This window comes from Castanea sativa, chromosome 4 (assembly GCF_040712315.1).
Source record: "Castanea sativa cultivar Marrone di Chiusa Pesio chromosome 4, ASM4071231v1".
Lineage (NCBI taxonomy): Eukaryota > Viridiplantae > Streptophyta > Magnoliopsida > Fagales > Fagaceae > Castanea > Castanea sativa.
The window spans coordinates 6,813,449-6,827,530 of record NC_134016.1 but is presented as its reverse complement, the minus strand read 5'-3'; the positions used below and the strand labels follow the sequence as shown (position 1 = coordinate 6,827,530).

Sequence of the window (14,082 nt, the reverse complement as noted above, 5' to 3'; positions counted from 1 at the left end):
TTACTATATATGTCTTACCGCTCTACAGGATACATTCAACGATAATGAACTGGGCCAGCAATCTTGGCTTTGTCAGTCAAATGAATGAGTAGATGTACCATAACTGTAAAGAAAGAGGGAGGGAATATCTTTTCCAATTCGCACAACGTCACTGCAATTCTCTTCTGAAGACTCTCAAGATCTTCCAAACTCAATACTTTGGAACATATTTCCCTAAAGAAACAAGATAACTCAATCAAATGCTTGCTTACTTCATCCGGCAAAGATCCACGTATAGCTATTGGAAAAAGTTGTTGCATTAAGATATGACTATCATGGCTTTTCATCCCAGAAATCTTGCGTTCTTTAAGTTTAGCACAATGGGATACATTTGAAGCATAGCCATCCGACACACTTACACCCTTCAAAACTTGCAAAAAACTATCTTCTTCACTAGTAGTCATTTCAAAGCAAGCAGGTGGCTTATATGTCTTATCACTACCAAGCTCCTCAAGATAAAGTTCACTTCTTATACCCATTTCTTCTAAGTCAAGGTGTGCCTTTAAGTTATCCTTCGTCTTTCCATCCATGTTCAACACTGTGCCAATTACATTGTCAACCACATTTTTTTCTATATGCATCACATCAAGATTGTGACGCAACATGTGGTTCTCCCAATAAGGCAAGCTAAAAAATATGCTTCTCTTCTTCCATATACACAAGGCATCCTCCCCTCTTTTTCTCTTATTTGTCAAATTATATTTTTTCTTCCCAAAAACAACATCAACCACAGGTTCTGTTTGCGCAATGATTTCACTTCCTGGCACTACAATAGGAGCGCTACTAAAATCTGTACGCCCATCAAACTCCTTATCATGATTGAGAAATTCATGATCCCTATCCAAGAATCGCCTATGTCCAATATAGCTTAATTTTCCTCCATGTTTTAACCAACGAGATTAAGGATCGTAGTTACAAGAAGGACATGCAAGAGCACCTTTGGTACTCCAACCTGAAAGATCAGCATATGCAGGAAAATCATTTATGGTCCACAACAATGTTGCATGCATTTGAAATGAGCTATTGGAAGACACATCAAACATTTCTACTCCAACATCCCATAATTCCTTGAGTTCTTGTATTAAGGGCTATAAGTACACATCTATATTGTTCCCAAGAGAGGTTGGACCAGGAATCAATAATGATAACATGAAATGAGCCCTTTTCATACACATCCAAGGAGGAAGATTGTATGGGACCAACATGACAGGCCAAGTACTATGAGTAGTACTCATATTGGAGAATGGGTTGAATCCATCAGCTGCTAATCCAAGTCTAACATTACAAGGCTCAGATGAGAATTCTACATACTTAGAGTCAAAAGACTTCCAAGCTTCAGAGTCAACAGGATGCCTTATCAACCCATCATTTGTACGACCATCAACATGCCATTTCATGTGGGGAGCTACTTCGGGAGACATAAACAATCATTTCAACCTTGGCTTCAAAGGGAACCATCTTAAGATTTTTGCAGCTTTCTTCTTTACCTTCTTGGAAGGAGCATTTGTATTTTTTGGAACTCCAGCCTCATTGCTTGCCCACCTTGAATGGTTACAATTTAAGCAAGCTTCGAGGTTGGAATTTTCCTTCGAAAAAAACATACAATCGTTGGGGCAAGCATCAATCTTCTCATAACTCAAACCCAGATCCTTAATAATTTTTTTTGCCTCATAACAGTCTTTTGGCAACTTTGCACTTGAAGGTAGTAGCTCTTGCAAAAATTGAAGCAAGAAGGTGACTGATTTGTTGCTCCAACCAAGTAGACACTTCAAGTGGTACAAATACACAATAACTGACAATTTGCTAAACTTTGTACAACCTTCACAACAAGGTTCCTCAACATCTTTGAGCAATTTGAGAAATTGGAGTGACTCTTTATTAGGACCTTGTGTAGGTTGTTCCACACCAGGGTCTCCTACCACAGGATCTGATGCCATATCTTCTTCCATTGGTTCGAGCACCATATCATGCATAGGGAACATGTGATGCAACATTTCACACATATTACTATTTTCATTTGAGTTTTCTTGGACAGAGGTACTAGGAGTTCTAACAGATGTCTTTCTAGATGATGATTCCCCGTGAAAAGTCCAACGTCGATAACCCCTACAAATCCCATGTGATACTAGATTAATTTGTACATCATGTATAGCCAACATTGTTGAATGTGCACATTTTCGACATGGACAAACAATCGTATCATCTCGTTGTGCATGTTGAGATGCAAAATTTAAGAATTGTGCAACTCCATTTCTATAACCCACAGATGTCCTATCTTTAATGTCCATCCAACTCTTGTCCATAGCTATAGAACAAATTTACACAATAAATACCTATAGCACGATATCATGAAAGAATAAACCAACCATTAGTCCATATTTCAATTACTCTAACAAAACAAACCTATGCTTCTAAGTAAACAAGGCTAAATTTTCAAATTTGAGAAAATGACTTGCAAGTCACACCAAGGTCATAAGTGTAGGCATAAGGAGTCAAAATTCATAAGTAATTTATTAATACATTTGGTAACTAATCAATATCTCTTGATAATTGCCATCTAGTTTGCATGTTCTACATGTGAAAGAAATGAAATAATCAAACTACAATCTATCACAAAACAATTATCAATGCAAGCCACCCGCTTGCTCCAACTAAACAATCCACCACAAAACAATTATGAATATAACAATATAGAATACTTACAAGTATTGAAGTCTAAAAAGTAATCAACAACCATAACTCAACCATATCAATCCAAATTTATAAATTTAATAAACACTCCCAATATGAATATAAACCGCCTTTTAACACCATGCAAGCCACCCGCTTGCTCCAACACAACAATCCACCCAATACAATTGTCGTAATCACAAATATAGAATGCTTACAAGTATAAGTCCAAAAAGTAATTAACAAATATAACTCAAAAAATATTCATCCAAATTTTCAAAAAATAGTAAACACTTCCAATATGAATGTAAACCGCCTTATAGCACCATGCAAGCCACCTACTTGCTCCAACTCAACAATCCACCCCAACGCAATTATCATAATCACAAATATAGAATGCTTATAAATATTGAAGTTCAAAAAGTAATCAACAAATATAACTCAACGATATACATCCAAATTTAATAAACACTCCCAATATCAATTGTAACAACCTTATAACATCATGCAAGCCACCCGCTTGCTCCAACACAACAATCCACCCAATACAATTATCAATATAATAAGATAGAATGCTTATAAGTATTGAAGTCCAAAAAGTAATCAACAAATATAACAACATCCAAATTTTCAAAAAGAAGTAAACACTTCCAATATGAATGTAAACCGTCTTATAGCACCATACAAGCCACCCACTTGCTCGAACTCAACAATCTGCCCCAACACAATAATTAACATTTCAAGTACAAAATTTTAAGCAAAAGTTACTTACTATGCTCAAACCAAGCAATCACCTTTCTAAAAAAAAGTCCAAGCTTATCACAATAAATGAGTACTTAACCTGCAAAATAAAAGAGAACAATTAAATGATGTAGAATGCAAATAAAGGTGCCATTGTAGAAAATTTTTATGAGTTAGGACTTGGAACAATTAGGCAAAATAATTAAGGACCACTTTGCAGAAAATATTTGAAGTTTAATTGTATCCAAACTTTGTCATTTGGTACACATAAGGAAACTTACCCATTATGCCTAAATGTCTCAATTGAAATAGGTACTCCAAATCATCCAATTTCTTTGATAGAAGAAACTCTAATCTAGCGTGTATGTAGGGCTTGGGCCAAATCCTATAAGAAGAAAAAAAAAAAAAGGAATACTTTCATTTTTAACAAAAAGATTGACACATTTGGGGAATAATGATAACACACTGAAGATAGTGGACAGTGGGCTTTTAAAAAAAAATTAATCTCAAGCTAGTTAAACCAAAAAACTAATAACAAAAAAATTCAAAATCTACAAACTATAGAAAAATTAAGTAGAAAAAAAAAATACAAGATTTACAAACTTGTACATAAACTTACAATGATTCAACCCTTGATGCTCAATTCTTTTGCTCAAAAAGCCAAATTTGAATAAGCACTTTCTGTACCAAAATCCAACCAAAACACAAAGAAAATTTAAGCAAAAATTAGCGCAAAAGTTCCATGAACCATTAAAGAAAGACCAAATCAAAGCAAACCCATAAACCAAAACACAAAGACTTACACTTTAAAGAAACTTGAACACCAAAAAAGAGCGAAAAGAGTATGGTGGTGGCAGTGGAGGTCGACGACGGCCGCGGTGGCTATGGTGGTGGCAATGGGTGGTGGCTAGAGAGGGAAGAGCTTGTAGATCGGTGGGTCAGCGGTGGCTATGTGTGGCAAGGGCGGCGGCGGCTAGCAGCAACGGCAGCGGTGAAAACAACTTCTTAAACACCTAGTTTCATAAACATGCAATAAAATTACACATAACCTTAAATATAATAAACAACTCATATCAACTCTATCCATATCTTCATTCACACAAATGTATTAAGTCTTGAAACTTTAAAAACTTAAGCAAAAACCATGGCAATAGGATTTCACATAATCTTAAATATAGTACACAACAACTTCATAAACACTTAGTTTCATAAACATGCAAATAAGATTACACATAACTTTAAACTTCATAAACAAACCATAGCTTAGTCAGTTTGATTATGTACCAAACTAACACATGTGATGGAAGCTTTAGAGTTTAGATATACCTCCTATAGCTAAGACAGTTTGATTATGTATCAAGATTTTAGGAACTTTTTGTTTGTGATGTAATCTCTTTTATGCAAACTGCCAACACCAAACCAAACCTTCATCCCTTAATGTAACATGAAAACAATGTCCAATATGCATTAGGTGTCAAATTATATATAGGGAACACAATAACCATTATAACCACATGGCAACGAATCAAACATAGAACATTAACTACACATTAGATTAGACAACTATCATTGAAGTCGTTGTGACTTAGAAATCTACTGAAAAACCATGGCATTATCGGCACTTTATAATACCAACTAATCATGTACTCAGATGCCCATGACAACACCTAGTAGTTAAAAGTTCATCAAGAAACTTTTATCACAAACAAGTCGAAAGGAGCCTGACAATCACCCAAAAAGAAAGTATCCATTATAGTCATTTCAATAAGTTTTTTAGGAGTTTCTATATAGTTGCAATCAGAAACAAAGTGAATCATCCAGTAATTTAACTAAATCCATTGTGATACATATATGGGTTTGGACCCTCTGATAGCATGAATAGGATAAATATTACCATAAAAATTATGTATAATATTTTAATTGCAGTACATTAGAATTAAATTCTCTAATTAAATTAAGAAGGCATAGTTACATCGAACTTAATTATCTTTAGAAAAAATAACATTTTTTATTTATTTATTAGTCAATGCATTGCAACCATGTATTTAATTGGGGAATCTAATGTATTGCACAAAAAATTGTACTTAGATTTTGCTCTAAAAATAATACTACTAAGCATATGCATGACCAAACCCATTGGGCTTGGCTTTTCACATGGTGCCCTCCCCCTTGGGCAAACTACACCATTCGAATGAGTCAGAGATAAATTTGGTTTGGGGTATGGAGAACAAGTCCCACCAACAACAAGAGCTTGGACATAGTTGGACTTATTAGATATTGTAAAGCCAAAGAAGGTGGGTAAAGGTTATGTTACCATCCACGGACCCACACCCCACATGACTATTTCCCAACACTCATCAATTAGCTAAATGGGACCCCACCACCTTCATTTACTTCTTCAATTTTCCTATCCATTCATGCACTCCATTTTCATGATTTTCAATAGTCAAGCCTCCAGGTTCACATTAATTAGTGAAATGGGACCCCACCACCTTCATTTACATTAAATGCACCATGTTGCAAGCCATCTCTCTTTTTGCCTATTTCTTTTTTTCTAGTGCTCATGAAAAAGGTCATCAAGGATAAATTATTAAACACCTTTTTCATGAGTCTTTTTTATGTTGAAATTTGGACTCACTTTGCTTCATGCAGCTATCTACTTCAATCATTGCTTAACTAATGAATCTCTCTTTCACATACACTTACAACATGCACGCAAAAGCTTACATAAGGAAACTAAGTGATACATTTTGATGACTAATGGGTTCTACAAAAAGTAATGGAAGAAACCCAAATGGCCATTACCTTGCCCCACCAACACCATGACTTAAGCCTCTGGGTATTAATCTTGTGATTGTTTAAAGTGATAAAAGTAACAAAAATATCACAAAATAGTCTATTAAATGAAAGATTCTAGAGTTTTCTTGCAATTTTCCTAGTAACCAAACAGAAAGTTAAGGAATTAGAAAAAAGAGAGGAGAAAGAAGAGACTAGTACAAACCTGCAGAGATTGTTGAGGAGTTCTAGGGAGGGAGGCCGTTTTTGAAAGCAGCACGGTGGCTAGGACGGTGGCTGCTAGGGTGGTGGTTAGGGGTGGCGGCTAGGAAAGAGAAGAAGTGTGATGGGGAGATAGAGAGAGAAGTGAGAGCTGAATGAAAAGAAAGAAGAAAAAAGAAAAGAAAAGAAAAGAAAGAATAAAGTGTATAGGACAAAAAAAAAAGCAAAATAGTGGGAAAAGAAAATTTCCGGAAACGTTTGTGCGAGAAGAACAAAAAATGGGGGGCATAAAGATTGTTGCATTTAGCGACGTTTTATAAAACGTCGCTATAGAGTTTTTAATTCTTTTTTATCTTGGCTGATGGAGTCTTCGTAATAACTATAGCAACGTTTTATAAAACGTCGCTAAAGGCCAGAAACACGTCACTGAAAATAAACTTGTTGCGGCGTTTTGAGAAACCCCGCTATTGTTCTGAGTTACAGCGACGTTTTTTAGAAAACGCCGCTAAAGAGTGAGCCTTTGCGACGTTAGTCAAAAAAGTCACTATATACCACGTATAGCGGCAGATTTGAAAACGTCGCTAAAAAAAACGCCGCCTAAACCCAGATTTCTTGTAGTGTAACAAGGTTACACCGAACCTTTGTCTTCTCTAGCTTACCGGATTCCACGATAGCCCATAGCATCAACCAATATCAATTGGTCCCTTCCTAACTGCTTGCCAAGAACCAAATAACCTTCTCACAAATATGGGTATGGTGAGAAAAGGATTTGGCTAAATGTACTTCTCAAGGATGTAACAATAGAGAAGGTGAGAGTAGAGGAATTTGAAGAATCAAAGGATGAAGATTGTGGATGAGTCAATCTTGTTTTTCTCTAGGGTTTCTCTCTCAAAACTCTCTCTAGAAACTCTCTACAATACATAGGTATAAGGGGTATTTATACTGGTGTGTGTTTGGAATGCGAAAGGTCAGTTTTAGCCAAACAGGGCATTCTAGTGACTCGAACTTGCGACTAGAACGAGTCATGAGCTAACTGCCTGGTTAGCTGGAGGTTTTGTCCTGTAGTGCGACAGCTGGCATGACCCTTCAGCTCCCCTTACATCACACGTGTGCCTCTTTTGGTGACTTACCAGTCATGAGGTCTAGTTGCGAGACCCTGCTTGAGTGCACACACTTGAGCTTTTCTTTACACATTCTCACACACTACCCTTACAAGATTCTCACCTAAATACAGGGTTTCTAAATGTAGAATTACAAGCAAATTGGAACGGAATAAAGCCAAAAATATGATTGAATAAATTCAATCTTACAAAGGTCACCACTCCCGAAAATCTACTATTATCAAAACAAGTGGTAACAAGTAAAGAAAACTCAGTACCTTATAACATCCTACAGTTGAACCCTTACCCCAATATTCAATTGGACTTGTTTTGTAGTGACAATCTCTCCTTGTATTGGACAGCTTCCAGTACGTGACTAACCAATAGATACGCGGATCCTAGTGCTCAACTTTATCATCAACTTGAGAAGGATGTTGGCTGCAAAGTTCTTTTTTTCTTCAACACATGAAGATCACGAAGTTGCTTGGTCACAAAACCCTACAGTGTACAAACATAGGAGCTTCTTCAAGAACTAGGGCAAACTAGGTTTCTGGTCACACTTGAGGAATTATGTTGTTGTGCAATTGTGCTCTTGGCAGTGCAACCTGATACGGCTCTTAAAATAATCCTTATATATGTTTAGGGTTGTGAGAAAAGAAAGCCCAAACATACATTCTCGAATTGGATGAAAATCATAACTGAAAATTTGAATTTCATAAACCTTAACAGATACCCTAGCTGTCGAGCAGTTGTTGAGCCTCGAACTAAAACAGCTCTTTTAAACCTTGATAGATGCTAGTTGTCGAGCTCGATAAAGCCTTGGGCTAAAACAGCTCTTTTAAACCTCGATAGATGCTAGTGTCGAGTTTTAATGAATAACACTTCTTCACTTGTTTCTTGGACAGACTTGCATGGCTTTAATACTTGAACTTGAAAGCTTGTTTCTTGAAGCATTAAACACATCCTAGATCTACCTAATTACATGTAAAGTGCGTTTTGTGAAAGGATTAGGCAATACATAAAATGTTGACATATGTTCCTAACATCCAATCACATATGTCCTAACATATATATATATATATCACATAAAAAATTGAAGCTTTAAAACTTGGTTTGTCCACCCACTTAACTTTTTTGTGAGCCCTAATAAAAACTTCAAGAGAGATCCTGACAATTCCACATTTCCCATGACTTTTTAAAAATAAATAAATAGTAAAAACTAGAAGAGTGGGAGGCAGTTGGGAGCATTGGTAACCGCTCATTTGAATCTAATAGTACAAAATCAAAACTCAAGAAAATGTTAACTATTTGACAGTAGACATTAAGCAAACCGGAGAGAGAAGAAAAATACGAAGAAAGTAAGAAACAACAAAAAGCAGAAAGAACAATTTTTTTAAGAAGAAGAAATAGCAGAAATAATGACAGAGAGGAAGACAAAGAAGAAGAAGTGGTTAAAGTTTCAACCATGGTCACAAGGTGTTGTAACTCTAAGCCAAGTACAATTTTTTTTTATAGCTCTAATTTGAATTGTTAGAACCGTCCACAATTCTCAAACCCGGGCAGTTCAACCTTAGTTCATACGATTTATTGATTTTCTTTTTTTACTTAGGCTGGCTTTTGAGATTAAAAAACCTTTTTGTGACGTTCACGGTTACCTGTCCGGGTTTCAAAACCATGAGCAGGCATGAGTGGATTGGGCCTCTTTTCTAAATAATAATAATAATTTTTTTTTATTTCTTTAGTTAGTAAGTTTATATACAACGGTTATTTCTAAAACAATGTCTGTTTAGTAATGAATATGTTAGGTTCTAAAGTTTAGAACAATTGGCAAACTGTGAGCACAAACTTGTCTAGGTATAGATCTTAGAGTCTATAGAGTTTATTAGACAATGCTCAAGGTGTTACAAGTCAGAACATAAGAAAATACAAGCTGCAGAAAGAAGAGTTCAAATTCAGTGAAATCCAACTGATCTTTTTAAAGCTCTAATTTGAACTATTATGACATTATGTATGACTTAATGTTGTAGTTAATAAAGTTGTTTTATTATTATCTAAAAATAATGGTAACATGAATATTGGGATATTATCATATAGTCCATAAGATACATAGTATGTGATTTATGTGATTTAGTCACAAAAGATATAAATCACAAGTTCTTTGTAAACTCAAAATCTTAGTTCATAGTCAGTGATGAAATTGGGCATTTCATCTACGAAGACTATAACATATCAACTAAGATGATTTGTCTTGATCATGGAAATAGAAGTTTCTAGTTGGTATGTTGATATGTTTTAAGAGTTAAAATATATTGAATTAGACCGTTGTGAGATTTATTATTCTCCTAACGACTGTCAAATGAATAATAAACTCGCAACTTCTATTTATATGAACTCTTAATCCTGAGAGGATAATGAACCTGATAATGAAGTGTAGGTTGCTTTGATATATCAAGAGTGAGGTCTAAAGAAATTATCAAAACCTTAGTATGTTGGGCAATCACATTTAGTGTTGATGGAACATATATTCTCAATATGGAATTCATAGTTTCTTAAGGGAGATACAAAATATTTCCTTGAGATAAATTTAATGGGTTCAGTTATTCAGAGAGTTAGGCCTAATCACTTTGGTAAGAAGTTACTAAAGTATATATTTATGAAATTGGATTTCATAAATATATTATGAATAACTTTAAAGGATTAAACAGGGTACTCAAGGAATTAAGATGTAGTAATCTTCAAAGTGGCAGTCTATATTCATTACTTTGTATTATTATGAATATTTTATAAAGGGGTTCCATGTACAATAAAGTCTTGGGATATAATTTATAAATAAGGCTTAGAGTGCAATTATATATATATAGTGGTATTAAATATAGTTAATGGTAACTTTGGACTTGTCAAAAGTTGACAGAAAAGCCTAAGGCCCATTGGAGCTAGTGTCTTATTGGTCCCTTTTGGTCCTATTCCAAGCCACACACTTAAGCCCAATTGGAAAGGCCCAAAAGGTCAGCCCAATTAGATAATCAGTTAGATAAAAAGGGAGAAACATACAAAAATTTTTGGGTGTGAAAATATAAGACTATTATGAAATAGTGTGTAAGAAGTCTTAAACACTTTGATATTCTCCCTTGAAAAACTGATTGAGAGACCACACTTCTTGGGCGTTAGTGAAATTAGAGTGAAGATTAAAAGTGTTCCCAAGTGCTTTTAATCTTCGTTTTTGAAATTCACCGCACCAAGGTACACTCTCTTGTTCTTAAATTTTGAAACTTACATAGTACATGTTAACATTTGTGAATGAAGTAGATCCGTTATTTTTATGCCGCGTATGTCTTGTATGCGATACAAACATGTATTTAACCAACACCACATTCATTGCATGTTAATTTGATTAATTAATAAACTTGGGTAATTAATCAATTCATTCATCACACAAGGTCAATACGTTTTTGGCCTATCATACACAACTCTTACATTATTCCCACCTAAATACAGGGTTTCTAAATGCTGAATTACAAGCAAATTTGGCACAGAATAAAGCTAACACATAGTTGAATAAATTCAACTTTACAGTATTTGTTGTTACTGATTTTGTGAATCACTGTAATTGTTGAATTCTATTAAATTTAATCGTCTTGGGCATATTATTTCCATTATTTATATTGGTTTGTTTGTTTAGACTCCTTAAAGCAGATTATTTAACCTAATATATTAGCCAAGTGATTACTTAGGTTAATTATTTAAATCTAGGTTAAACAATAATAAATCATATCATGCAAAGCAGCAAAAATTAAATAACACCATGATATGATGACTCAAGAAAACCAATGAAACGAACTGTCTCAAGATAAAAACCTAGGAAGGATTTGACCTAGCAATCCTCAAGATAAAGCAAATCCACTATATGAGAATTAAAGTTTTTACAATAAGATTTAACACTAAATCTATTGCCACCTCAAGTAGTAACTTACTGACATGACCACATGCAAGTTCTGAATCTATAGACTCCTTCTTTTCTTGGACTTACTTCAACACAGGCACCCACGCTTGTAACTTTAAGATCCCACTCAAAGGTTTCAGATCACCTTCACTTGTTGATCTTTGTAGCAACAACTAGGTTCTACCAATGCTTGATTGTAGATCTTGCTCCAGTAGACGCTCGTGTAGTTAGAATGTACAATACCTCTCAGATCTCATAAGGAGTAATACACAAGTCTTCCAAAGATCTTCAAAATGTAGTTAAGGTTTCCCTTTTATATGTGGACAAGTTGGGTTGAAACCATAAACGTTTTCGCAAGCTTGGCATTTATTTAAAAATCTGCAGAATCTGATTTCTGCGATTTTTGATCAGTCGAACATAATTTTCGATCGATTGAGCTTGTCAAATTCTGACTCTTCTCTTCTGCAGTTAACTCAAACTTGAATCTTGAAACACACATCTTTGAGCAATGCCTAACACATAGACTAGACATGTTTTGTTCTCCATTTGCCAACACATACAAAATAGAATTCTAAACATTTAATCCTAAATCTTTAGAACCTAACAATCTCCCCTTTAACTATCCATGACAAAACACACATACAAAATGAATTTCTCAAATCAAACATCAGCTTAATTACAAAGTGTTGCCCTAATACAATTCTATCACAACTACTAACTATTGGTAGCTAGTATAGACAGCAGTTGTTGGAAGAATTAACCTGTAAATTCCTGAAACACTAAAAATAAATCATAAATGCATGTGTGAAAAGTACAATACAAAACCAAAGTAAAAATTTGATCTTTAATTCACAAAACATATAAAGAGAGACAGTAATATCATAATGAATGAACTCATCATCAATAACTATCATAATCAAGAATCACATCAATGTCTGTGAAACAAGAATAGCAGAATTAAATATATACAACCACATCAACAAAAAATACATCAAAGTATATCAAAATAGATAAAAACTCCCCAAAAACTCATAAAACTCCCCCTAAATACAAAATCTCTTTACTATCCCCCTAAATGCAAAATCTATCCTACTCCCCCTTTTGTTATGTATTGCCAAAGGCAACACAAGAAATTTTTAAAAATCTATCCTATAGGGACAATTATATGAACAAACTCTAGAGCAGGAAAGTTTGTTAACCCTAGAAAGTTCAACACCCTATATTTAAACAGAAGAAAGAATAGCTTTTGTGCTTTCGACTTACTCCTATAAATATCAACAATGGTTTGAATGAATAGGGAATGAAAACACATAGATTCATTTGTAATGAAGGCATAGAGAAAAGCACACCTGTCTATAGGAATGGTGTGAACATGAGAGATAGGGAAGATATTATGCCAAGCTATCCTTAAGTAAAGATAGTTAAGCTCAGTAAGCTCACATGAGTTTATCCTTGGTTCAAAACCCCAAGTAACTGATCTTCCATAGAGTAAAGACATTATATCATATATAGGAGGAAACTCAATGTATGGATATCTGGGTTTACGAACTAAGGGTACACCTAGAGTTTCAGAAGCTACATGCTTAGTAATCCTAAACTCTTTACCTCTAATCCAAGTAGTCAAATAATGACCACCTAAAACCTCAAAATAAACCGAGAGGTTCGAGTAGAACTCTCTAATCAAGGCAGACGGAGGAGGATCAGAGACATCACACAAAGATACCCAATTCCTAGACACTAGATTCCTACAAATGGAAGGATCTAACTCATCTAGGGCAATCTATCGTTCTTCCCAAATAGACCAAAACTTGGCTAAGGTCTAAAACATTTCCTCAAACTTGGCTAAAAGAAACCTAACCCTACCAACCTGAGATGGGGCATAAGAAGATGCAAAGGTTCTATTGGCTTTGGTTTTAAATTTTATACCAACCTTAGGAGCCATGTTTAAAGGTTTTAAAAAAAACAAAAACAAAAACCAAGGGCAGACTGCACCAAATAGAGTTACAGCACAAGATAACATGAAATTTTAAAACCTATATGATGCATGATCTAAAGCTCTAAAACAGATCAATTTTATCTCAATTTTGAAAATTGACCAAGAAAATTAGAAATTTAGCAAAATCCCTAATTTTGAAAACCCTAATTTTCAAAAATTCTTATATTGATCAATTAAACAACACAACAAGTATAAAACATGTTACAATCACTCAATTAAACAGTATCATAAGCCAATTTCAATCAATTTTTCCCAATTGAACAAAATCCCCAAAATCCTCAAGAACATGTAAACCCTAATTTTGAAATTTTGAAGAAATTGAAAATTTTGAAATTAAAGCACAAGAATCATGTTTAAATGATGCATGAACAAATACCCATCCAACAAATTGGATCAAAACACTCAAAATCATCAAAATACCCAAAATATCTTTAGTTCAAAATTTTGCAATATTTAGATGAAAATGCATGAATGCGTGTAATTTAAACAAAAAGAAGGGTTAAAAAAGTCTTACTAGGTGTTGAGGAAGAAAACCCTAGAAGCTTTGACTCAGAAAAAGAAAAGAAAAGAAAAAATTGAGTGAAAGGAATCGAGAAAGG

The 14,082-nt window shown here is 34.4% G+C and overlaps 1 protein-coding gene across 1 annotated transcript; it reads right to left on the bottom strand.

Moving 5' to 3' along the window:
• Positions 1–1,466: 1,466 nt before the first annotated feature.
• On the bottom strand, positions 1,467–2,342 carry LOC142632375 (uncharacterized). Its single transcript, XM_075806797.1, has one exon. It carries the CDS (start codon positions 2,340–2,342, stop codon positions 1,467–1,469), a length of 876 nt encoding a protein of 291 aa, XP_075662912.1.
• Between the last annotated feature and the right edge of the window lie 11,740 nt (positions 2,343–14,082).

What these genes read in the sequence shown, in the direction of transcription:
- LOC142632375 (XM_075806797.1), bottom strand. Translation starts at nt 2,342, where the DNA reads ATGGACAAGAGTTGGATGGACATTAAAGATAGGACATCTGTGGGTTAT.